Source organism: Argopecten irradians, chromosome 3 (genome assembly GCF_041381155.1).
Source record: "Argopecten irradians isolate NY chromosome 3, Ai_NY, whole genome shotgun sequence".
Lineage (NCBI taxonomy): Eukaryota > Metazoa > Mollusca > Bivalvia > Pectinida > Pectinidae > Argopecten > Argopecten irradians.
The window spans coordinates 36,975,641-36,999,569 of record NC_091136.1 but is presented as its reverse complement, the minus strand read 5'-3'; the positions used below and the strand labels follow the sequence as shown (position 1 = coordinate 36,999,569).

At 34.5% G+C, this 23,929-nt stretch overlaps 3 protein-coding genes across 4 annotated transcripts; all 3 read right to left on the bottom strand.

Annotated features, from left to right (window-relative positions):
* Positions 1-4,026: 4,026 nt before the first annotated feature.
* On the bottom strand, positions 4,027-9,446 carry LOC138318449 (retinol dehydrogenase 13-like). The gene is made up of 4 exons (XM_069260797.1): positions 8,668-9,446; positions 7,262-7,411; positions 5,431-5,622; positions 4,027-4,720 (listed from the first exon to the last, which is right to left on the bottom strand). The coding sequence occupies exons 1-4, from the start codon at positions 8,723-8,725 to the stop codon at positions 4,536-4,538; spliced, it is 585 nt and encodes a 194-aa protein (XP_069116898.1). The 5' UTR covers positions 8,726-9,446; the 3' UTR covers positions 4,027-4,535.
* Positions 9,447-9,490: 44 nt separating this feature from the next.
* On the bottom strand, positions 9,491-22,767 carry LOC138318446 (retinol dehydrogenase 12-like). Of its 2 annotated transcripts, XM_069260791.1 has the most exons (9): positions 22,083-22,767; positions 20,927-21,118; positions 18,849-20,129; positions 17,855-18,004; positions 16,561-16,752; positions 15,267-15,425; positions 14,879-14,998; positions 13,433-13,637; positions 9,491-9,795 (listed from the first exon to the last, which is right to left on the bottom strand). In XM_069260791.1, exons 3-9 carry the CDS (start codon positions 18,925-18,927, stop codon positions 9,693-9,695), a joined length of 1,008 nt encoding a protein of 335 aa, XP_069116892.1. In that variant the 5' UTR covers positions 18,928-20,129; positions 20,927-21,118; positions 22,083-22,767; the 3' UTR covers positions 9,491-9,692. The 2 variants fall into 2 exon arrangements, with proteins under 2 accessions (XP_069116892.1, XP_069116894.1); XM_069260793.1 differs by lacking the exons at positions 20,927-21,118; positions 22,083-22,767 and having other exon boundaries at positions 18,849-20,206.
* Positions 20,027-22,206, bottom strand: LOC138319657 (retinol dehydrogenase 13-like). The gene is made up of 3 exons (XM_069262804.1): positions 22,083-22,206; positions 20,923-21,118; positions 20,027-20,129 (listed from the first exon to the last, which is right to left on the bottom strand). The coding sequence occupies exons 1-3, from the start codon at positions 22,204-22,206 to the stop codon at positions 20,027-20,029; spliced, it is 423 nt and encodes a 140-aa protein (XP_069118905.1).
* Positions 22,768-23,929: the final 1,162 nt, after the last annotated feature.

Sequence of the window (23,929 nt, the reverse complement as noted above, 5' to 3'; positions counted from 1 at the left end):
AAGGCAAAGCCTCAGAAAGAGCGCAGCTACATATAAAAAAAATGTAAATATAGTTAGGATTATAATCTCAGAATGAGATTAAAACTGTTTTAAACGATCATTTTATAAATAAATGATATTCTTCAATATTTGTGTCTAGCAGTCGTCATATACAGATCAGAAAGAAATATTCAACTGGATTATTTCAAATTTTTCGATCTTGTTTTTCTCCATGTCATGTATCAAAAAATGCGCGGGAATATGTGGCGTCATCTTTAGCACCAAGCTTCCTGATGTCACGGCTGACGGTGCCGTGCGCTTAGACTGGTTCGTGCCTCAGTTACCTCCCTTGCGTACGCTTCACTGAGGACCGGTAGCGAGTAGCCATCTTGAGTGAGAATTCCAACTCCAGAGTAGTGCGCATCATTTCTGCGCATGATATGTCATCATGGAGACGGCTACTTCCGTTAAGAGAAAATAACGTCATTAACGTCGTTCCTATGAACACACTAAACTCTGTTAGCACGAAATGATTTCAAAACTTAAGATCTTATTTAATTTTGTTTATATATCGTTCAAATAAATTATCTATTCTTTACGTTAAGATCCGTCGCTTCGTGCGTAAAGGGGTTTCCCACGTCTAAAAAAAGTGATACCAGCGAACCGGATATGTAGATTGACCAATCAAAAAAATCATCATGGTTACCCGCTACCGGTCCCTAGTGAGCGGAGCGCAGCCTGGCGGAGAGTAGAGAACTAAGGGAAGGGAACCAGTCTACCGTGCGCTTGACAACACACAGACAGTATATCATTTTGACCAGTCCATTTATCGTGTCGTTCTTGTCCTTGTGTAGTTATCTAAAACTACTTAAAGTAATTTCAAAGTGTATCCTGGTGATACGTTTCGCCTACAGAGAAAATTTAAAATCTCGTCGTGCTGATAACGAGAATTAAAACATGGCTGCCTACATGGAGGCGCGAGACTTTTCCCGCGGGACACAATTTCAAAGTCCAAGGGGTACTGGAATGTATTTGGAATCTATATGCTCACACACGTGTTATGGTTAGTAGAGCTTCGCTCTACGCGGACTTCGGCCGCGCAGAGAGCTGCGCTCTTATAAAAAAACCGTTGCACTTTAGTCTTGCATTTTTTATTCAAAAATAATTTTTTGATATAAATATTTTGATAATTATTTTAGATGAGATAAGATAAGTTTATTAGGTCATATGACCCGTCATCATGCACCGTCCGTCGTCGTGCGCCGTGCGCCGTGCGTAAACTTTTCATTCAAACGACTTCTTCTCAATAACCGGAAGGCCCAGGGTACTCATATTTGGCCTGTAGGTTGCTGGGATGGAGGGATACCAAGTTTGTTCAAATGAATGACATTGACCTTCATTCAAGGTCAGAGGGGTCAAATAGGCTAAAATCCTTTAAACAACTTCTTGTGAATAACTAAGAGGCCTAGAGACCTGATATTAGACCTGTGGCATGCTGGGATGAAGGGCTACCAAGTTTGTTCCAACGAATGACCTTGATCTTCATTCAAGGTCACGGGGGTCAAATAGGCTAAAATCTTTAAATGACTTCTTCTCAAGAACCAGAAGGCCCAGGATACTCATATTGGGCCTACAGCATGCTGGGATGAAGGGCTACCAAGTTTGTTCGAATGAAGGACCTTGACCTTCATATAAGGTCACAGGGGTCAAAAAGGCTAAAAATCCTTTAAACAACTTCTTGTCAATAACTAAGAGGCCTAGAGACCTGATATTAGGCCTTTGACATGCTTGGATGAAGGGCTATCAAATTCGTTCAAATGAATGGCCTTGATCTTCATTCAAGGTCATGGGGGTCAAAAAGGCTAAAATCTTTAAACAACTTCTTTTCAAGACCCAGAAGGCACATGGTACTGATATTGGGCCTGTAGCATGCTGGGATGAAGGGCTACCAAGTTTGTTCAAATGAATGACCTTGACCTTCATTCAAGGTCACGGGGGTCAAATAGGCTAAAATCTTTAAATGACTTCTTCTCAAGAACCAGAAGGCCAAGGGTACTGATATTGGGCATGCAGCATGCTTGGATGAAGGGCTATCAAGTTTATTCAAATGAATGACCTTGATCTTCATTTAAGGTCACGGGTGGCAAATAGACTAAAATCTTTAAATGACTTCTTCTCAAGGACCAGAAGGCCCAGGGTACTGATATTGAGCATGTAGCATGCTGGGATGAAGGGCTACCAAGTTTGTTCAAATGAATTACCTCGACCTTCAATCAAGGTCACAGAGGTCAAATAGACTAAAATCTTTAAACGACTATGTTGTATTGTACTAATAGTCAGATGACCGTTAAGGCCCATGGGCCTCTTGTTTCTGTTTCAGGACTTACTCAGACAAAATATAGAGTTTACAGTTAAAGATGCTCCACTGCTGACAATTGGTAATTTTTCACTAATAAAAACAGGAGCAGACGATTTAGTATTTTTCTTCTGTTACCAAAGTTACACTCTTTACACCATTACCACCATTGAAAAGTTTGAGCTTCTAATTTTACTTCAAGTTAAAAATATGAAAAATAATTAATTGCATCCCGAAAAAAATCAGTGGAACTATATTCTATATATAATGAAGTACTGATTGCTTATGCACCAAAGGCAAAATATATTTATTTTATATTATTTTTATGTTAATTAGACATATATATACACGATTAAACACCAATTATTGTAAAAGTGATGAATATCATTTATGCTCTGTCGGCGGTGGAGCATCTTTAATACATTTTTATCCGGTAATAATAATAAATTAATGATGTATAAAGGCTTTGTAGTTGTATAAGAGTTCTTGTTCTTTCCAATGTTTGTCTAACACATTTTTGAAGGAGTTTATATTTGGCGCCACATTCTCTGGTAGATCGTTCCATATCTTAGTAGCTCTTAGTGAAAAAAAATTTCTCCTAATCTCATAGTTAGATCTTGTATGGAATAGCTTCCTCCTATGCCCCTTGCTGCTCTCCCGGTCCGTTGCATCTTTCCATAAAGATAAAATGTTACAACATTCGGAGTCATATACTCCATCTAAATTTTTGAAGAGTTCTATCATGTCTCCTCGTATTCTTCTATATGCCAATGTTGGTAATTTCACTTTCTCCAGCCTTTGACTGTATGCTAGATGTGACATTCCTGGTAGACATTTTGTCGCTCTTCTTTGACACTTTGTATCATTTCTATATGCTTCTGTAGGTAAGGCGTCCATACGGGGCAAGCATAGTCCAAATGAGACCGAACTAAGCATTTATATATAGCGGAATAAATGATTTGATGTCAAAATCCAAATTAAGATATGTTCCTTTATTTCCTATCAATTATAGTTTCATTTTTTATAAAATATTTATTAGGCATGTGAACTATCAAAAAGTCACCGTTATTAATGTATTTTAGGTGAAAACTCAATATATTTTTACTACATTTTCAATTACGATATGATATTTAGATGTTTGTCCAAATTCTATGCTTATTCATTCATGTGAAAACCATGGTAACTACAGCATACACCAAAATATCATGAATAATCAGGCTGGTTTTTGCTGTAAAGCCCTTTTTCTCCGCAGAATATTGAAAATATTTATATTTGAACATATTTTTGTCTATATGGACCATTTCCAGACTGTAGGATATCCATGAGTCACACATTTTAATCACAGTTCATGTTGCTCTCCCTTCATATTGCACTCGTAAACAGGACCATACTGTGTAATGTAACAGGGTTTCAATATATTCGTCATAATATACACACCTGTATCCAAGTTTTTGAGGGTTTTTTTCCACTCGAGCCATTGAAAATTATATATAGTCTTTATATACTCCGTTGTTCTTATAAATATTGTGAAAATAGATTTTATCATAAGCACAATAAATTTTATGAATAAATTTAACTTTTACAATGATTATCAAAATAGATTTTTGATAAATAAACACAATAAATCTCATGCAAAAATTTAACTTTTATTATAATTCAATTTTCATTTAATTGACAAAATGTTTCGTCGTCGTAGCACGTAGTAAGTTTATTGCTTGATGTCGTCTCATTGCGTTGCCTTTGTCATTTCCTCTGAAAGCTGCAAAATCCTCTAAAATTGACCGATTTTACCTGAAAACATTTTGCCTGTGTAGGAGGTGACCAAAAGCCTATTCTAATACTATTGTGTGTGACATGGAGACAACCTTAATTAAGTGATAATTATTACCTTGTAGACGTCTAGCCAGTTCCTGCTCTGGCGGTACGCATACATCGGAGTAATTTTTGTCGTTATTTATGTCCTCAAAATTAATTTGTCCAACTAATGAAAACAAATGTTGATAGTAAGTGTTCAGGTATGCTTATGATATAGTACTTAATTAATGTATCAAAATCATCCTTGACAAACAGGAATTTTAAAATGCTTTCAAAATTTATCAATTGAATTGGTATGCTCATATGTTTATATATGATCTCAATGAGTTATAGTTACATTTCAAAGACCAAAATTTAAGAAATATGATTTCTTCAAATTGATATTTTAAGTAACTCGTGTGTGTGGTTTACAGTTGTGAGCAACAGATGACACATTGACGATCCTGGACGGAGCATATTCCTTTATCCGGTCTAGCAATAGTGTTGTCAGGAAGAAATGACCGAGATGGTTCACAGCAAACTGCATCTCGTATCCATCCTCAGACTGCCACTTAGGGCACATCATCACACCTGGGGAAGAGGGACAAGATGTACGTAAAGAAAAGTTTATAACATTCGATCAATTTTCAATATGTCCAGGTATTGGTAAGATTCTTATGTAAATACTACACTAGAAACCCCCAGACCATCATTATGAATAGGGAAGAGGAATACTATATAAACACATACATACACACAATTTTAAATTTGATCAATTACTAAAAATGACTTTCACTAAATTAATGGTATTATTTCGATACATTATTCTAAACTCAAAACCGATGCTGAATAAATACACAATCGTAGTTTTGGGTGAAGATTCATAAAAAGTGTAACGCTAAAGCTATGCTTGTTCTATGTGTTTAAGACAATATCTGTAATGATAACCTACAAAAAATGTATGTGAAATTCAGATGTATATAAAACATTTATTTCAAAAAATTCGACCGTAAAATACACTTTTTCTGTGATTATTGACATGCCGGCATCGACTTCAGAAATCACCAAATTTTGAAATGAACTATAAAGCAATAAACAGAAATTGAACGACACTAGACACCATGGAATACGCAAGCCTTCGCATAGATACTAAAGTTGTTTGTTATGTATGATAATCATAAATTGAAATTAAGTTCATATGCAACAAAAGTTAGCTTTTATTCGACTTAAGAATGATATCTTAAAACGATCTATTTCTGCAATTATTTTGTAAACACTTTTAAAAAGATTGAATTACCAACCAGCATTATTAATTAGGATGTCAATTTTAGCTTCATCATTTTTGACCTTTTCTGCGATTTTCCTCACAGAATCCAGTGAAGCCAGATCTAGTCGCTCTACACTGACGTCAGAGTTTCCTGAGAACTTTTTCACTATTTCCGATGCTTTGTGTGCGTTATCCAAATCACGACACGCCAAAATGATTCGGGCACCTAAAATTCAAACAATGTTTATGGAGAACAGCCACATAGGCAATACTTCTGTTAAATCAATTTGACATTTGTCTATAAAATATAAACTTTATTTATTTTTACACCGATTGCGAAACAAGTTATACACGTACATGTACAACTTATGCAAATTACTTTCGGTGGCCCGGATCAAAGCGCGCGAGGGGTCTTAGTATGGGAGGAAACCGGTTAGGTGAAAGGTGAGTGACTTAACTACTACATTTTCTGATTGTTTGAAAGTGAAAATAACAATAAAATTTTTGGTTAATTTGTTATCCAAAGCCACTTTAACGTCGTAGAAACCATGAACATGTCACTTACATATCAGATATATTTTCTCTTTTGTTCCATATGACAAAATAAGAGAGAAGACAATTTAACAAGTATATTTTCTCTTTTGTTCCATATGTCAAAATCAGAGAGAGGACAATTTCAGACCTATCAGACCATTCTTTGACCTACCTAGCCCTTGTAGACAAATTCTTGACTAACTTACTCTTTGTTAACAAATCTTTGACCTACCAACTACAATCAGTCACATGCTTCGTCTACTTACTTTATCAGACAAATGCATGGTCTACTTACTCTTTCATACCATTCCTTGACCTAGCTACTTACCTCTGTCAGACAAGTCCTTGACCAAAGTCACTTGCCCCTAGTAGACAATTCTTAACCTAACTATTTACCCCTAGCAGACAATTCTTGACCTAGTCACTTACCCCTAGCAGATAATTCTTGACGTAGCTACTTACCCCTAGTAGACAATCATTTGACCTAGCTGCTTACCCCTATCATACCATTCCTTGACTTAGCTACTTACCCCTAGAGGACCATTCCTTGAACTAGTCACTTACTACTAGCAGACAACTCTTGACCTAGCTACTTATCCCTAGCAGACCATTCTTGACCTAGTCACTTACCCCTAGCAAACAATTCTTGACCTAGCTTCTTACCCCTAGCAGACAATTTTTGACCTAGTCACTTACCCCTAGCAGATAATGCTTGACGTAGCTACTTACCCCTAGTAGACAAACATTTGACCTAGCTGCTTACCCGTATCATACCATTCCTTGACTTAACTACTTACCCATAGAGGACCATTCCTTGAACTAGTCGCTTACCACTAGCAGACAACTCATGACCTAGCTACTTATCCCTAGCATACCATTCCTTGATAGTTACTTACCCCTAGCAGACAATTCCTTGACCTAAGTCACTTACCCCTAGCAGACAATTCTTGACCTAGCTACTTACCCCTAGTAGACAATTTTTAACTAGCTACTTACCCCTAGCAGACAATTCCTTGACCTAAGTCACTTACCCCTAGCAGACAATTCTTAACCTAGCTACTTACCCCTAGCAGACAATTCTTGACCTAGTTATTTACCCCTAGCGGACAATTCTTAACCTAGCTACTTACCCCTAGCAGACAATTCCTTGACCTAAGTCACTTACCCCTAGCAGACAATTCTTGACCTAGCTACTTATCCCTAGCAGAAAATTCTTTCACCTAGCTACTTACCCCTAGTAGACAATTCTTGACTTAGCTACTTACCCCTAGCAGAAAATTCTTAGCCTAGCTACTTACCCCTAGCAGATAATTCTTGACCTAGCTACTTACCCCTAGCGGATAATTCCTTGGCCGTCTCCAGACCTATACCAGTGTTACAGCCAGTAATGATGACAGTCTTCCCATCTAGACGTTTCTTAGAGACACACACACCGCCCGCCACGTACCATCTCAATAGGATGAAGCCAAGGATCGACGACCCTATAAAGCGTGATGTATGGAATTGGCAATATATAGGTGAACGTATTTAGTATACGAAAATTGTAGGCCATGAACTAACTGAAAAAGGTAAATTTCAGCAGTAGATAGAGAAAGTCAAATAAAAGGTGAAAGTAAAGAAGAGCGATTAATCAGAGAGAGAAGGCCAAGGTACAAAGAGCAATGCAATTTAGGAGAGACACAAGGAAAATATGGAGAAACTAACGACGATGACGGAAAGAGAAGGAAATGGAACAATACTAGTAAAAACAACATAAATCAGGGTACTTGTAAGGAGTTTACTGGTGAACTGATGAAAAATATTATCGAGCCTTTATCGAAATTTCTGTTTTCGGGATAAAACCTAAGTAACTATGATAGATTTGCTTATTCTATTATATACTATGACCAATTGGCTACTTTTTTATATTTCCGTCAGGTAGAATTACAAAGTAGGCAGTGGTCTGCCCGATCTCGTCACACGTCTGTCTGGTGTATACAAGAGTTACAGTCGTTCAAGCTTTTCATAGGAAGTGAGGCAAAAGAAAAACTAACCAAAACGTTCAGGATTAGCTCTTATAAAACACTAGATTTATTCAAAGTTAGGTGTAGTCTCCTTTCATATGTATTTCAACATGATACAAGTGTGTACACAAAACATGCTTGAATCAAATTGTCCTTGTCCGACAATAGTCCTCAGTTAACTACCAAAATGTATTGTATATTTATACTTTCTGTACAAATGCGCTACGTTTACCAATATCATACTTGTTAAATTGTATTGTTGTGATATATATAGTCTATACGGTATAATGCTGTCATATTCTAGCACAGCAACTAGTACATTGGGTCAGTGATTGACATGCCTGAACTACTACATGTACATAACAATACATTTACTGGCTTTACGGAGTATTACACCACCCCGAATAGCACACACGTTTTGAGTGTCATTGTTAATAAAGATTACGAAATTACTTCAGGTATCGTCGCCTTGTGTACACTTTCAGTCCTATTTTGATATTTCATTACATCTCTTTCGATTTTGGTTGTCTATTTCAATAGACTTTAGTCACCACGTACTACAATGTCACTGGCGTATGGTTTTGTCAATAACTCTATCTGAAGTTTATCTTCACTTCACACAACAATGCACAAATCTTGTATATAATTGCTTAAATATGAACATTTGATTACCGTACATGGGTTAACCTTATTTGGCATGAAAATATTTACAAACCACCAACGACAAAACCTACTTAACGCCCCAACATAGGTTATCAGTTTCTTGTTGGTTTCCAAAAGCTCTCCAGCCATTTCGATAATTGGAGATTCCGTCTTGTCGCCTTAATAAAAGTTACAACCCGCGGTTACTGTTTGTTTTCAGTCCAATTCAGTTCAATTATTTCAAAACTTATTTTTAAACAACGTGACATCATATATGTTGACAGATATTAGTAATCAATTACTAGGAAGGTTAGAATCTGTGCCGTGTCCATCGGTTAAACGTAGTTATGTACAAAGTGATTGCAACTGTCGATTATTTTAAACTAAAAATTATTATTAGCTTTACTAATTAAAAACGTAACCGCTCAGATGCCAACCAATTAATATTTAGTCTGCATGAACGTGTATCCGAATATCAATCATATTGTTTTAAAACACTGCTCACGTTGATTCTAATATTGTGTTAATTTAAGTTTTAGAAAACAACCTTACAAACATATACACTCGGGGAAACCTCTTCTTGGTAAAGGTCAAAATCAGGACAATTTCATGTCAAAATATTCAGGGTAATTTACTTTAAAGGGGCATGAAGCCTATAGTTTAGGATTAGGAATAATTGGACCTGAAATTGACGTGAAAGTTCCCTTTCTTGAAAATTGATCTCATTTACAGGTCATTTTGAGAGTCATTAGAAGACATCTTGTCTGTAAATGCAGATCATTTTATAATTACAGTTTTTTTTTTCAAATAATGCAATGACGAAAATGTGCTATCGAACAGTTGGAAGAAGATAATATAAGGACCGGATTGTCATGTTCAATTAAATGTATATCATAAATAACAGCAACAAATATGGATAATGATGTAAGTTTATTGTCAGAAATTTTAATGATCGGAGGTTTCAACGAAAATATAGTAATACTACCAATAGCATGGTAAGTGAATATTATAATAAAGAGAATTTTCAAAATGGAATATTAAACTGAATTTGCTCAGTATTTAAAAATCCAATTGAAAAGTAATATCGAAAGGTGCTGATTTCTCATATTGTCTCATTTCATTTCGTTGCTTTCGTCACCATTTCTTCTGAGAGCTCCCACAGTCGTTTCGCGTCCTCCATATTCATCGCTGCTCTGGTTGGTTGTTTTTCTGCACAGTCACTGCAGAAACAAACGAATAAGTGAATAAATTATTTTACGTATTTAAGTTTTTGCGGTCTTGATGGTTAAACTCATACCAGCATAACTAGATCATGAAAGATAAAGCTTTCCTCAGCATTATGTTTTTAAAACGGGATATTACGAAGTTTGGTATATGCTTGCCCAATAAATACCATCTCATTGAAGATGATCGTTTTTAACTGCCATGCTATACTTGTATGATTGCTTGATTTCGTAACACGTGTTTATCACATGACGATTTTATAACTGGCGTATTATATTTTGTTAGGGAAAAATAAACTCTCAGTACATATACACGTATTATTTTGGATTATGTAAATAATTTCAAGTAAATAATATAATCTCTTTCCCTACTGTACTGTTTGTGTGTTTCCTTGTATATATTTATTCAGTCAATGTAAGTTAAACATTTATGTATTAAACATATTATTATACAATCATTAATATTGAAAACAAAACACGTTAAAATTTTCTCCAAAGGGGACTAACAATATCATGTATGAAATTTAGTGAATTACTTCAGGCAAAGTGGCTATTTTACTACATGTACATTAAAATTAAATACACTGTACAATTTAACTTAGGCTGTGGTATCATGTATTTTTTGTACATATTCTTCCTCATGTAGTAAATTTGAATATATAAGTGAAAAGATAAAAAAGGCAAATCAAATCTTTGGTATGTTACGAAGAACATTTAATAAAATTGATAAAAAAAATCATTAGAATAAAACTGCACTACGCAAGTTCGGTGTGGGCTCCCTACAAAACCAAGGATATCGACAGCTAGAAGCGGTGCAGCGTAGGGCAACAAAATGTCTTCCAGGAATGAACAGTTTAGATTATACAGAAAGACTCCAAATTCTAAAGCTTCCAGCGCTTCGTATAGAAGGATAAGAGGGGATATGATTGAGTTATACAAACTAAGAAATGGAGTATATAATAAAAGGCATATATTTTTTAAAACTAATGTTGCAGCTATGCATAGTAGCAGGGGCAATTCCCACAGCAATCCAGGACACTGTTACGTAGTACTAATTTCACAATAAGAACGGTGAAACTGTGGAACAGTCTACCCGAACAAGTTGTTCCAGCACCCAATATAAACTGATTTAAAAACAGATTGGATAATAATTGGAAAAAGTCAGGAAATTTTATATATCTTTAAGGCTACCACAACCGGAATATGAACTTAACCACTTTAACTATAACTGTATGGGTCCAGTGTTGAGGAGTAGTAGTTCCTGTACTGGACATTTTCTATATTCTATTCTAGTAATTCATTATTAAATCCAAATTCTCTTTCCTTGTACAAAATTATTTAATCTTAATCCAATAGTAACTATAGAATTATCTGTTTTATATCAAGGATGTATACATATTACTTTTTTCAGGTCGGTATAATAAACTTTCTGATATAAAAAAAAATCTTGATTGTTTTATAGGATTCCACGTATATCTTCGTAAATTAGGATGCAAGACCCAAAAGCAGTCTGTTAGATTATAGCCTTCTATAAGCTTTAAACCTCTCGTGCTTTAGGATTATTATAAGTAGAATAATTATATGTATCAATTAATTGATCGAAAACTGGATTAAAATCACCACATATTATATACTCAGTATTATAAAAAAAATGACTAAGATCAGTATCAACGGTATAAAACAGTTTTGATTTTCGTTATTTGGAACGTACAATGTAACCAACGTGAATTTTGTTTTTTCAATTGTTATATCAATGACTAATAAATATCCATTAGCATCATTTTTAAACTTCACGTATTTCAAACTCGAAATTGGTATTAAACATAAACTAACACCACTACAGTTTCACTTAAATGAATAAAAGATACATTAAAGTTATATTGCTGCTAATTTCACTGTAACGATATGTAACTTAAACATTTGATATTTAAACATTGACATCTAACTTGATGGTTTAGCTCCACAAAAGCATATTTCGGCCTATAAGAGAGCCGAAATCTAGGGATCATATATTCCTGGTTTTGAATAAAGCGCCTTCAATCACCGCCATGTTCAGTGACTTCGGGTTTTGTCTGATTCCGAATCGTATCATGTGGCTGACGTTCGATACGACCTGCACGTGGTGATCCAGGTAACTAGCGTAAGCGCACATGTGTTTGTTAACGTTTTCCTTCTGGCCTATATGAGCAAATCATGCTGGTATATGTCCACAGATTGAGTATTTGAAATATCCAATTTACACATTGTCGTAAAATATTGTGTGTATCAAATATTGTAATGTGCGGGCATTGTTTTCTATGTAGATAGAGTCTGCTGAGTTCGACCACATGTTTTGTTTATGAAAAATTGTTGACATTTTCTCTTGGTTTTACAACTCTCGTTTTACTTCGGGATTGTCGCGACGGTGTTCGGAATGATTCGGCATCTTTCGAGCCTATTTTTCACGTGTATACGTTAAAAAGATTTTTTACTTTTATAATTAAAAATGCTTTAAGTGCTGCAACTTTATAAAAAGTGGTAAAATAAGAATGTTTAAAACGCAGACAGACGGATAAAATATGTATAACACTTAGACAGTTTTCACTATGACAAAAAGAGCGAAAGTTATAGACCATACAACATTAATAAGTAAATCCCCATTTAGTTTCTATATGCAATGTTAGTTCTTTTGAAAAATGTGTGTCTTTTAGATAGAAGACATTATAATTACCGTGCGTTGTCTTTAAATAATTCAAAACATCCATATCATTTACATTCAGAACATCAACTCTGACAGTTTACTGAGGCTATATTCATATCACAGATCATTTTCTAAAAAGAATTGGAGCTTTAAGAACAGTCTTGTCTGATACAATCTTAAAAAGGTTGCGGAATTTGCCTAACAAGTTGTTCCATATAAACGAAAATAATTACATAATTGAGAATATATAGATACATGTAGTACGCATTGAAATACAACATAGTAATGTATATAAAGATAAAGAAAGAAAACCAAACCGTTTCACTTGACCATATTAATTTGACATATCATTTTTAATTTCCCTGATATATTGTGGATACTTTATTTGAATTCATTTCACTGCGGTAGTATTTAATAAAAATTAATATTGCACGTCTATTAAATTTTTGAGCATTACTGTTTAAGAAGGTTGATTACCATCTATTTTAGAGACTTTCTTATATTTAGATAAGACGTACAGGCAAGTATAAAAAACATACCAAATATAAATTTTGAATGATCTAAGGGAGATAATTAGCAATGTAAACACCGAAGCCATGGCGTTGAATAAATAAACAGTATTAATGTTTCTATTTAAGATATACATGGTATTTTAATGTAGGGATTTGCTATAATTTTGAAGTATTTTAACCGGACAATAATTCCTTAAAGATGAAATAATAAATTCTTATTACGTAGGTTCATATATAAAATGTTATCAAGGATGAGGAAGCTAGTGTATTTACCTGATAACTAGCTACATAGATATTATCATGTATAACTAGAGGCTAAAATCATAAAAAATGTACATACGTATATACACCGTATCAGATGTTTAGATAAATGGTTTAAATACTATACATATACCTGTTAGTATTACATACACTCAATAAGTCTTTAACATCGTTCACATACCTGAAGTATTTTCCAGAGACGGTGTCGAGTCGTTCATCTAGAACACAGTGTAGAGTTGTCTGAGCTCCTTGTAGTGGAGTTTTAAGGAAGATAATGAGAGGTTGGATGCATTTGAAAATAAATGGATGGAACCATCCCTCGACGTGTCTTATTAACTCAGTATTGATTGCCCCGGGGTGGAGACAGTTTGTTGTCACACCTGTACCTGTGTAAGGTAAAATAATCATAATAGTAAGTACTTACAGCTGTACAAGGGATAGAATCCTGCTATACGTTTTAGTACATCCTTGTAAAGCATTTATAAATATATACCTTAGTAATCACTTTTACCATTACTTCATTCTTAAAACCTACAAGTTAAAAAACATTCTGATTTATCAGATTTAGAGTTACTTCCCTTCGTTTTACTCCGTCCTCTGATACCTCAGAATGAATAAAGCATACAGCTTTAAGGACCAGATTACGTCTTTGTGTTTAAGATGATTAGACAAATCTAAACCCTATAGAAGATACGCTTTGGAATTTCAATGGAATTGTGTACTAACACTGATATTTTACTATAGGTGTAGTAAAGTTGAAGAACACCCCATTCCTTCATGGACTGAAATAAAGATTATCAGTAGAACGGATTCAGACCCGTCAATGGGGCCCAATGCACTTATTATACACAGGCAAATATCTTCAAGTCAATCTGACATGAAAAGAGCATGACCTGAAAATGTTATGAAAATCAGGTCAATTTCAAACAAAGAATACGTCAGGTTAATTTCAGGTCAAATTGTCCTAGAAAAATCATGTGAAATTAAGGTCAAATTCAGGTTTATTTCAACTCAAAATCCTGACCGTCATAACGGTTTTTTTTTGTTACTCGGGTGAAGGAAGGGGTATCACTTTGGGCCGTTCAATGGCTACTCAATGATAAGAAAATATTTTGCATATATATACTTTAGGGTCAACTGCATGTTGTATGCTATTCAGAATATTAATCTCAAGCTATCAAGTACTTAAATACTTAACTAGATTATTGTGTCCTTCTTCATTTTTTCGTCCGTTTTCTGAACTGAAATTCACCGTGATTTACGAAAAAAACAGCAAAAGAATATATCAATTCTACTTAAGTTTTTGATTAATTATATGAAATAATAAAATCATCCATTTTCACTTTTTGATCTGAATTTACCATGATCCCAGAAAAAAATTGGATGTTCTGAATTTTATACAATATGATGCTGATCATAAGATATCTTGTAAGATATTCAATGCTTCTCACTGCATCAGAGGCCGAAAACGGCCAAAAGTGATAGGTACCTCTCCTCTGACCTGAAAAATTTCTCTAAAATTGACCGACTTTACCTGAAAACATTTTGCCTGTGTAGGAGGTGACTAAAAGCCCATTCAAATACTATTGTGTGTGACATGAAGACAACATTAAGTGATAACTATTACCTTGTAGACGTCTAGCCAGTTCCTTGGTAAACAGTATATTTGCAAGCTTACTCTGGCCGTACGCATACATCGGGGAGTATTTTTTGTCGTTATTTATGTCCTCAAAATTAATTTGTCCATCTAATGAAAACAAATGGTGATAGTAAGTGTTCAGTTATGCTTGTGATGAAAATCAATGATATTATGATATATTACTTAACTTAATTAATGTATAAAAATCATCCTTGACAAACAGGATTTAATGTTTTCAAAATAAGTTCTATTAAATTGGTATACCCATATGCTTATTTATGATCTCAATGAGTTATGTCACATTTCAAAGACAAAAAATAAAGAAATATAATATCTGCAAAATAGACATTATAAGTAACTCGTGTGTGTGGTTTACAGTTGTGAGCAATAGATGACACATTGACGATCCTGGACGGAGCAGATTCCTTTATCCGATTTAACAATAGTGTTGTCAGAAAGAAATGACCGAGATGGTTCACAGCAAACTGCATCTCGTATCCATCCTCAGACTGCCACTTAGGGCACATCATCACACCTGGGTAAGAGGGACAAGATGTACGTAGAGTTTGTTCGATCAATTTTCAATATGTCCATTTATTCAAATAATATGCTTATGTAAATATGTCACTAGGAACCCTCAGACCATCATTATACATAGGGCAGACGGATACTATAGGGAACAACCAACTAAATAAAAATAGATCTTCGAAATGGCCCCTGTGTATACAAGATTGAGCCCAGGATAGAATTTTAACCCGGCCGCTGATTGGCTGGCTAATTATAAATTTAAAAAGTAATTTTTTTTTGACAGGTAATTATTTCTAGATAACCATGATATTAATTTGGAAATTCATATTGAGATTTAGGTTCAAAAGATCAATTTTGATAATGAAAAGGTAAAAATATTAGAATTGCAGGATTTTTAGTGAAAAATGCACCTGATTTCAATATAGCTACCCTAGTTGGAGTTTGAAAAGAAGGACCCAAACTTTTTTTAATCTAGTGTTATATGAGAACTTTAATTATATAACACAATAGCTAACTAATATTCCTTTGTTTTAATAATATAGTACAAAACTTTAACAAATTTTAACATTGTAGTCTATGTAAATTGTTTAGTTGGTTGTTCTCTATATAAATCACGCACATACACATAACTTACTAAAAAAAAGTATTTAATACTTTCCCTAAATTTATGTTATTATTTCGATATATTATTCTACACTAAATTTGCGAAATTCAAATAAATACACAATTCATAAAAAGTGTAACGCTAAAGCTTTATCTGTTCAATATATCAAAGACAACTTCCGTAATGATAAGCTACAAAAATATATGTGAAATCCAATTGAATATAAAGCATTTATATTAAAATTTTCGACCGTAAAAATCCACTTTTTCTGTGAATACCATTATACCGGCATCGACTTCAGAAATCACCAAATTTTTAAAATAAAGCAATAAGATGAATTGGAACGCCACCAGATACTAAGGAAAATGCATGCCTTCGCATTGATACTAATGTTGTTTGTTATATATGATAAATATACATTGAAATAAAGTTTATATGTGACAGAAGTTAGCTTTTATAAGACTTAATTATTATGACTTAAAACGATCTATTTCTGCAATAATTTTGAAAACACTTTTTAAAAGATTGAACTACCAACCAGCATTATTGATTAAGATGTCAATTTTGGCTTCCTCCTCGTTGACCTTCTCTGCGAATTTCCTCACAGAATCCAGTGAAGCGAGGTCTAGTCGCTCTACACTGACGTCAGAGTTTCCCGAGAATTTTTTCACTATTTCCGATGCTTTATCTGCTTTATCCAAATCACGACACGCCATAATAATCCGGGCACCTAGAATTTATGAAGAAGACCTACATAGGCAATACATCTGTTTAATCAATTTGACATTTGGTTATAAAATACAAACTTTATTTATTTTACATCGATCGTGAAACAAGTTGTACAACTTATGCAAATCATATTCGGTGGCCCGAATCCAAGCGTGCGAGGGGTCTTAGTGTGGAAGGAAACGGGGTAAGGTGAAAGGTGACTTGTTTCATCACTACACCATCCGACCACATATTTCTATTAAATTGTTTGAAAGTGAAAATATGCTTAACAATCCTGGTTAATTTGTTATCGAAAGCTAACATATCAAGTATATTTTCTCTTTTGTTCCATATGATAAAAACAGAGAGTAGAAATTTCAGACCTATCAGACCAATCTTTGACCCATCTAGCCACTGTAGACAAATCCGTGACTTACTTACTCTTTGTCAACAAACTGCTTGACCTACCTACTGCAATCAGTCACATGCTTTATCTACATACTTTATCAGACACATGCATGTCTACTTACTCTTTCCTACCATTCCTTGACCTAGTTACTAATTACCTCTATCAGACAGGTCCTTGACCTACATACTCTATCAGACCATTTTTTTGACCTAGCTACTTACCTATATCAGACAGGTCCTTGACCTTCTTACCACCATCAGACCATTCCTTGACCTAGCTACTTACCTCTATCAGGCAAATCCTTGATCTACTTACTCTTTCGGTCCATTCCTTGACCTAGCTTCTAACCTCTATCAGACAATTCCTTGACCTAATTTCTCATTCAGGCTATTCCTTGACATAGCTACTTAACTCTATTAGATAATTCCTTGACCTAAAACACTTACCCCTAGCAGACCATTGTTGACCTAGCTAATTACCCCTAGCAGACCATTGTTGACCTAGCTACTTGCCTCTATCAGACCATTCCTTGACCAAGCTACTTGTCTTTAGCAGACAATTCTTGACCTAGCTACTTACCACCATCAGACTATTCCTTGAACTAGCTACTTACCTCTATCGAACAATTCCTTTACCTAGCTACTTACCCCAAGCGGATAATTCCTTGACCTAGCTACTTACCCCTAGTAGACAATTTCTTGACCTAGCTACCTACCCCTAGCGGATAATTCCTTGGCCGTCTCCAGACCAATACCAGTGTTACAGCCAGTAATAATGACAGTCTTCCCATCTAGACGTTTCTTAGAGACACACACACCGCCCGCCACGTACCATCTCAATAGGATGAAGCCAAAGATCGACGACCCTATAAAGCGTGATGAATTGAATTGGCAATATAAAGGCGAACGTATTTAGTATACGAAAATTGTAGGGATTGAACTAAATGAAAAAGGTCAACTTCAGTAGTAGGAAAAGAAAGTCAAATAAAAGGTGAAAGTAAAGAAGAGCGATAAAGCAGAGACAAAAGGCCAAGGTTAGAAAGAGCAATATGGTTTTGGAGAGATGCAAGAATTAGCTCTTATAAAACACTAGATTTATTCAAAGTTAAGTGTAGTCTCGTTTCATATGTAGTTCAACATGATACAGTGTAATGCTGTCATACTTGTTAAATTGTATGGTTGTGATATATATGGCCTATACGGATTATACTGTCATACGTGTTGAATTGTATGGTTGTGATATATTTGGCCTATACGGTATATACTGTCATATTTTAACACAGCACCTAGTACATGGGCTCAGTGATTGACACGCATGAACTACTACATGTATATAACAATACATTTATACTGGCTTTCCGGCGTATAACACCACCCTGAATAGCACTGTCATTGTGAATAAAGATTACGAAATTGCTTTAGGTATCGTCGCCTTGTGTACACGTTTAGTCCTATTTTGATATTTCATTACATCTCTTTCGATTTTGGTTGTCTTTTTTCGATACACTTTAGTCACCTCGTACTTCAATGCCACTGGCGTGTGATTTTGTCAACGACTCTATCTGAAATTTATCTTTACTAACTTTAGTACACAAAAATAAATGCACAAATCTTTTATATCATTGCCTAAATATGAATATTTAATTACCGTACATGGGTTAACCTTATTTGGCATGAAAATACTTACAAACCACCAACGACAAGACTTACCTAATGCAACAATATAGGTTATCAGTTTCTTGTTGGTTTCCAAAAGCTCTCCAGCCATTTCGATAATTGGAGATTCCATCTTGTCGCCTTAATAAAACTTACAACCTGCGGTTACTGTTTGTTTTCAGCCCTAGTTTGTCAAGTAGAGGGAGCTTTAATACAAAGCACCGACACGTTGTGTATGGTTGTTTTAAATACATTGAAAGCCAAACGTATGCTATGAGTGTAAGAGACGTTCCACTCCAATAACTCTTTACCGATTATATTACAATATGCCTTGCTTTATTCGGGATAAAAAAAAGGTCAAAGGTATAGAAAAAAGAATTGTCCGTGAAATTATTTTAAAACTTATTTTTAAACAACGTGACATCATATTGTTGACAGATATTAGTACTCAAGTACTAGGAAGGTTAGAATCTATGCCGTGTCCATCGGTTAAACGTAGATATGTACAAAGTGATTGCAACAGTCGATTATTTTAAACTAAAAATTATTATCAGCTTTACTAATTATAAACGTTACCGCTCAGATGCCCCCAATAAATATTTAGTCTGCATGAACGTGTATCCGAATATCAATCATATTGTTTTAAAACACGGCTCACGTTGATTCTAATATTGTGTTCGTTTCATTTTTAGAAAACAACCTTAACGTGTCAACAAACTTACACACTCGGGCAAAACCTCTTCTTGGTAAAGGTCAAAATCAGCACAATTTCATGTCAAAATATTATTAAAGGTAAAGAATTGGACCTGAAATTGACATGAAAGTTTCCTTACTTGAAAATTGATCTCGTTTGCAGGTCATTTTGAGAGTCGTCTTAGATGAATACATGTCAATATTGAAGACATCTTGTCTGTGAATGCAGATCATTGAACAATTACAGTTTGTTTTCAAATAATGCAGCGACTAGAATATGCGATCGAACAATTGGAAGACAATAATGGTAGAAAGGGATTGTCATGATCAATCACAGTTCTATCATAAATAACAGCAACAAACATGGCTAATGATGTAAGTCTCAACAGAAATTAAGTAATGCTATCAAAAGCATGGTTAGTGAATTTTATACTAAAGATAATTTTCAAAATGGATTATTAAACTTAGATTGTTCAGTATTAAAAAAATCCAATTGAAAAAATATTTCGAAAGGTGCTGATTTCTCATGTTGTCTCATTTCATTTCTTTGCTTTCTTCACCATGTCTTCTGAGAGCTCCCACAGTCGTTTCGCGTCCTCCATATTAATCGCTGCTCTGGATGGTTGTTTTTCTGCACAGTCACTACAGAAACAAAAAGAATAAATGAATACGTTATTCTACGTGTTTAAACTGTTTGCGGTCTTGATGATTAAATTATATCAGCATAACTAGATCATGAAAGATAAAGCTTTGCTCCGTATTATGTTTTTAAAACAGAATATATACGAAGTTTGGAATATGCTTGTCCAATAAATACCATCTCACTGAAGAAAATAGTTTTATTGCCATGCTATACTTGTATGATTACTTGATTTCGTAACACGTGTTTATCACACGACGATTTTAGAACTGGCGAATTGCATTTTGTTAGGGAAAAATAATCTCTCAGTACATATACACGTATTGTTTTGGATTATGTAAATAATTTCAAGTAAATAATATAATCTCTTTCCCAACTGTACTGTTTGTGTGTTCCCTTGTATATATTATTCAGTCAATGTAAGTTAAACATTTATTTATTAAACATATTATTAAACAATCATTAATATTGAAAACAAAACATGTTCAAATTTTCTCCAAAGGGGACTAACAATATCATGTATGAAATTTAGTGAATTACTTCAGGCAAAGTGGCTATTTTACTACATGTACATTAAAATTAAATACACTTTACAATTTAAATTAGGCTGTGGTATCATGGATCTTTTGTACATATTCTTCCTCATGTAGTAAATTTGATGAATATATAAGTGGAAAGATAAAAAAAAGCAAATCAAATCTTTGGTATATTACGAAGAACATTTAATTACATGGATAAAAAATCATTAGAATACAACTAGACTACGCAAGTTCACTTTTTAAAATATTGCACTACCAACCACCATTATTAATTAAGATGTCAATTTTGGCTTCATCCTTGTTGACCTTATCTGCGAACTTCCTCACAGAATCACGTAAAGCCAGGTCTAGTCGCTCTACACTGACGTCAGAGTTTCCTGAGAACTTTTTCACTATTTCCGATGCTATGTGTGCTTTATCCAAATCACGACACGCCATAATGATTCGAGCACCTATAATTCAAACAATGTTTATGGGAAGACTTATATAGGCAATGCTTCTGTCTAATCCATTCTATTTTGCATATAAAAAAATTAAAATTGAAAATATGCATAGAAATCCTGATTGATTTGTTATCGAAAGCCAGTTTAACGTGGTAGAAATCATGAACATGTCATTTGTATATCAGGTATGTTCCATATGGCAAAATCACACAGTAGAAAATTTCCTGGACTTAATAATCTACGTACCCCTAGCCCTATTAGACTATTCTTTGACCTACGTACCCCTTGTAGACGAACTTGTGACTTACTAACTCTCTGTCAACAATCTTTGACCTACCTATTGCAATCACTCACATGCTTCATCTTCTTATTTTATCAGACACATGCGTGGTTAACTTATCCTTTCATACCACTCCTAAACCTAGGAACTTACCCTATCATGCAATTACTTGAACTACCTAACGGTACTTACTCCTAGCATTTGATTCCTTTTCCTATCCTGTTACCCTTAGCAGACAATTCTTTGACCTATATACTTACCCCTGTCAGACGATTCCTTGACCTAGCTATACTTAACCCTAGCAGACGATTCCTTAACCTATGGCCTAGCTACTTACCCCTGTTATATAATTCCCTGACCTATGACCTAGCTATTTACCCCTGTTAGATAATTCCCTGACCTATGACCTAGTTACTTACCCGTGTTAGATAATTCCCTGACCTATGACCTAGCTACTTACCCCTAGCAGACAACGCCTTGACCTAGCTACTTACCCCAGTAGACAATTCCTGACCTAAGTACTTATCCCTAACAGACAATTCTTGATCTAGCTTCTTATCCCTAGCCGACAATTCTAAACCTAGCTACTTACGACGACCAGACAATTCCTGACCTAGCTACTTACCCCTAGCGGATAATTGCTTGACCTAGCTACTTACCTCTATCAGACAATTCCTTGACCTAGCTACCTACCCCTAGCGGATAATTCCTTGGCCGTCTCCAGACCAATACCAGTGTTACAGTCATTAATGATGACAGTCTTCCCATCTAGACGTTTCTTAGAGACACACACACCGCCCGCCACGTACCAACGCATTAAGACGAAACCAAGGATCGAAGACCCTATTCAACATGATGTATGTAATTGGCAATATATAGATGAACGTATTTAATAAACGAAAATCGCAGGTCTTGAATTAAATGAACATAAAAAGATCAATATCAGAAGTAGAGGGAGAGAGAGAAAGATGAAGGTAGAGAGACAAAGCAGAGACAGAAGGTTAAAAAGAATGAAAGAGGACGAAATGGAACGATTCTAGTAAATATATAACATTAAAACAGTGTACTTGTTAAGAGTCTTGTTGGAAATTTTGGTTTTTGTTTAAATATCAGAATCAGACCTAATTCTGATAAATTTACTTATTCTATTATATACTATGACCAATTGGCTACTTTTTATATTTCCGTCAGGTAGAATTACAAAGTAGGCAGTGGTCTGCCAGATCTCACCACACGTCTGTCTAGTGTATACTAGGAAGTGAGGCAAAAGAAAACCTTACCAAAACGTTCTTCTTTTAAAATCAATCCTTAATAAAACACCAAATTCAGTTTTATTCGCAGATTTATTTTCGTCTTATGTATTTCAAATTGATACATTTTGTACCCTAAACAGGTAAAAATCAGCAATAGTCCTCAGTTGTACTACCAAAAAGTATACTTCACATATACTTGTGACACAAATGCGCTACGTTTACCAAAATCGTACATTTTACTTAACTCATATGCCAGCTGTGCTTTATCATCTGTTATTACATTGCCCTATAGATAATATTATGGTTGTGATTTACCCTAAAATCTAGATAATAAGCTACGTCTTATATTCTTTTTTGGTAGGAAATCCCAGCCTTATTTCAAGGACCGGCCTATTTATAAGCCCGTCTTATTTTCAAACTCATTTACCATGTAAGGCGGGATAGGCTTACTTTCGAAAATTCTTAATTGGTGTTTAAATTCAATTTTCAAATTAAAACAAAACAAAAAATAAATAGAAAATAAATGAAGAAATTTGATAATTAATACATTTATTTATACGTATTTATGTATGCATGTATATAACAAAATAACACCACTACCGAACGTTATGAGAACTTTATATTGACCCCACGTCAGAAAAATTGTTAAGTTAATATCCATGTAAGGAATTAAAAGTTTACTTCCTAATGCGACCTTTTTGTAAACCAAGCATATTTACAAGATACATTTGATTGTAAGAAATCCAAGGCTTATTTTTCAAGATCGGCCTATTTTTGATTCAGGCTTATTATCGAGATTTTAGGGTATATGGACTGTAAGCTATAACCTGTCCAAATTTAAGTATAATGCCTAGTATATGGGCTCAGGGATTCAGGGTGATGTACATATATGTAATACGCCGAGAAGAAGGTTTATGTATTGCTATATATAGTAGTCCATGAGTGTCAATCACACGCATGGTATGACTATCATTGTGTATAGAAACTACAAACTTGCTTTAAGTATCGTCGCGTTCAGTCAGATTTTGATATTTCATTACATCGATTTCAAATTAGGTTGCCTGTTTCACTAACACTTTAGTCACCCCATATTATAACGTCACTGCCGTATGGTTTTGTCATTAACTCTATCTGAAGTTTATTTTCAATTACACAAAAATGCATAAATTCGTGAATCCTTCAGATAATTGCCCAAAGGTTAACTTTTAATGAACGTACATGGGTTCGGCTGCTTTGTTATGAAAAAAAAATACAACAAAACAATGGCAAGACTTACCTAATGCAACA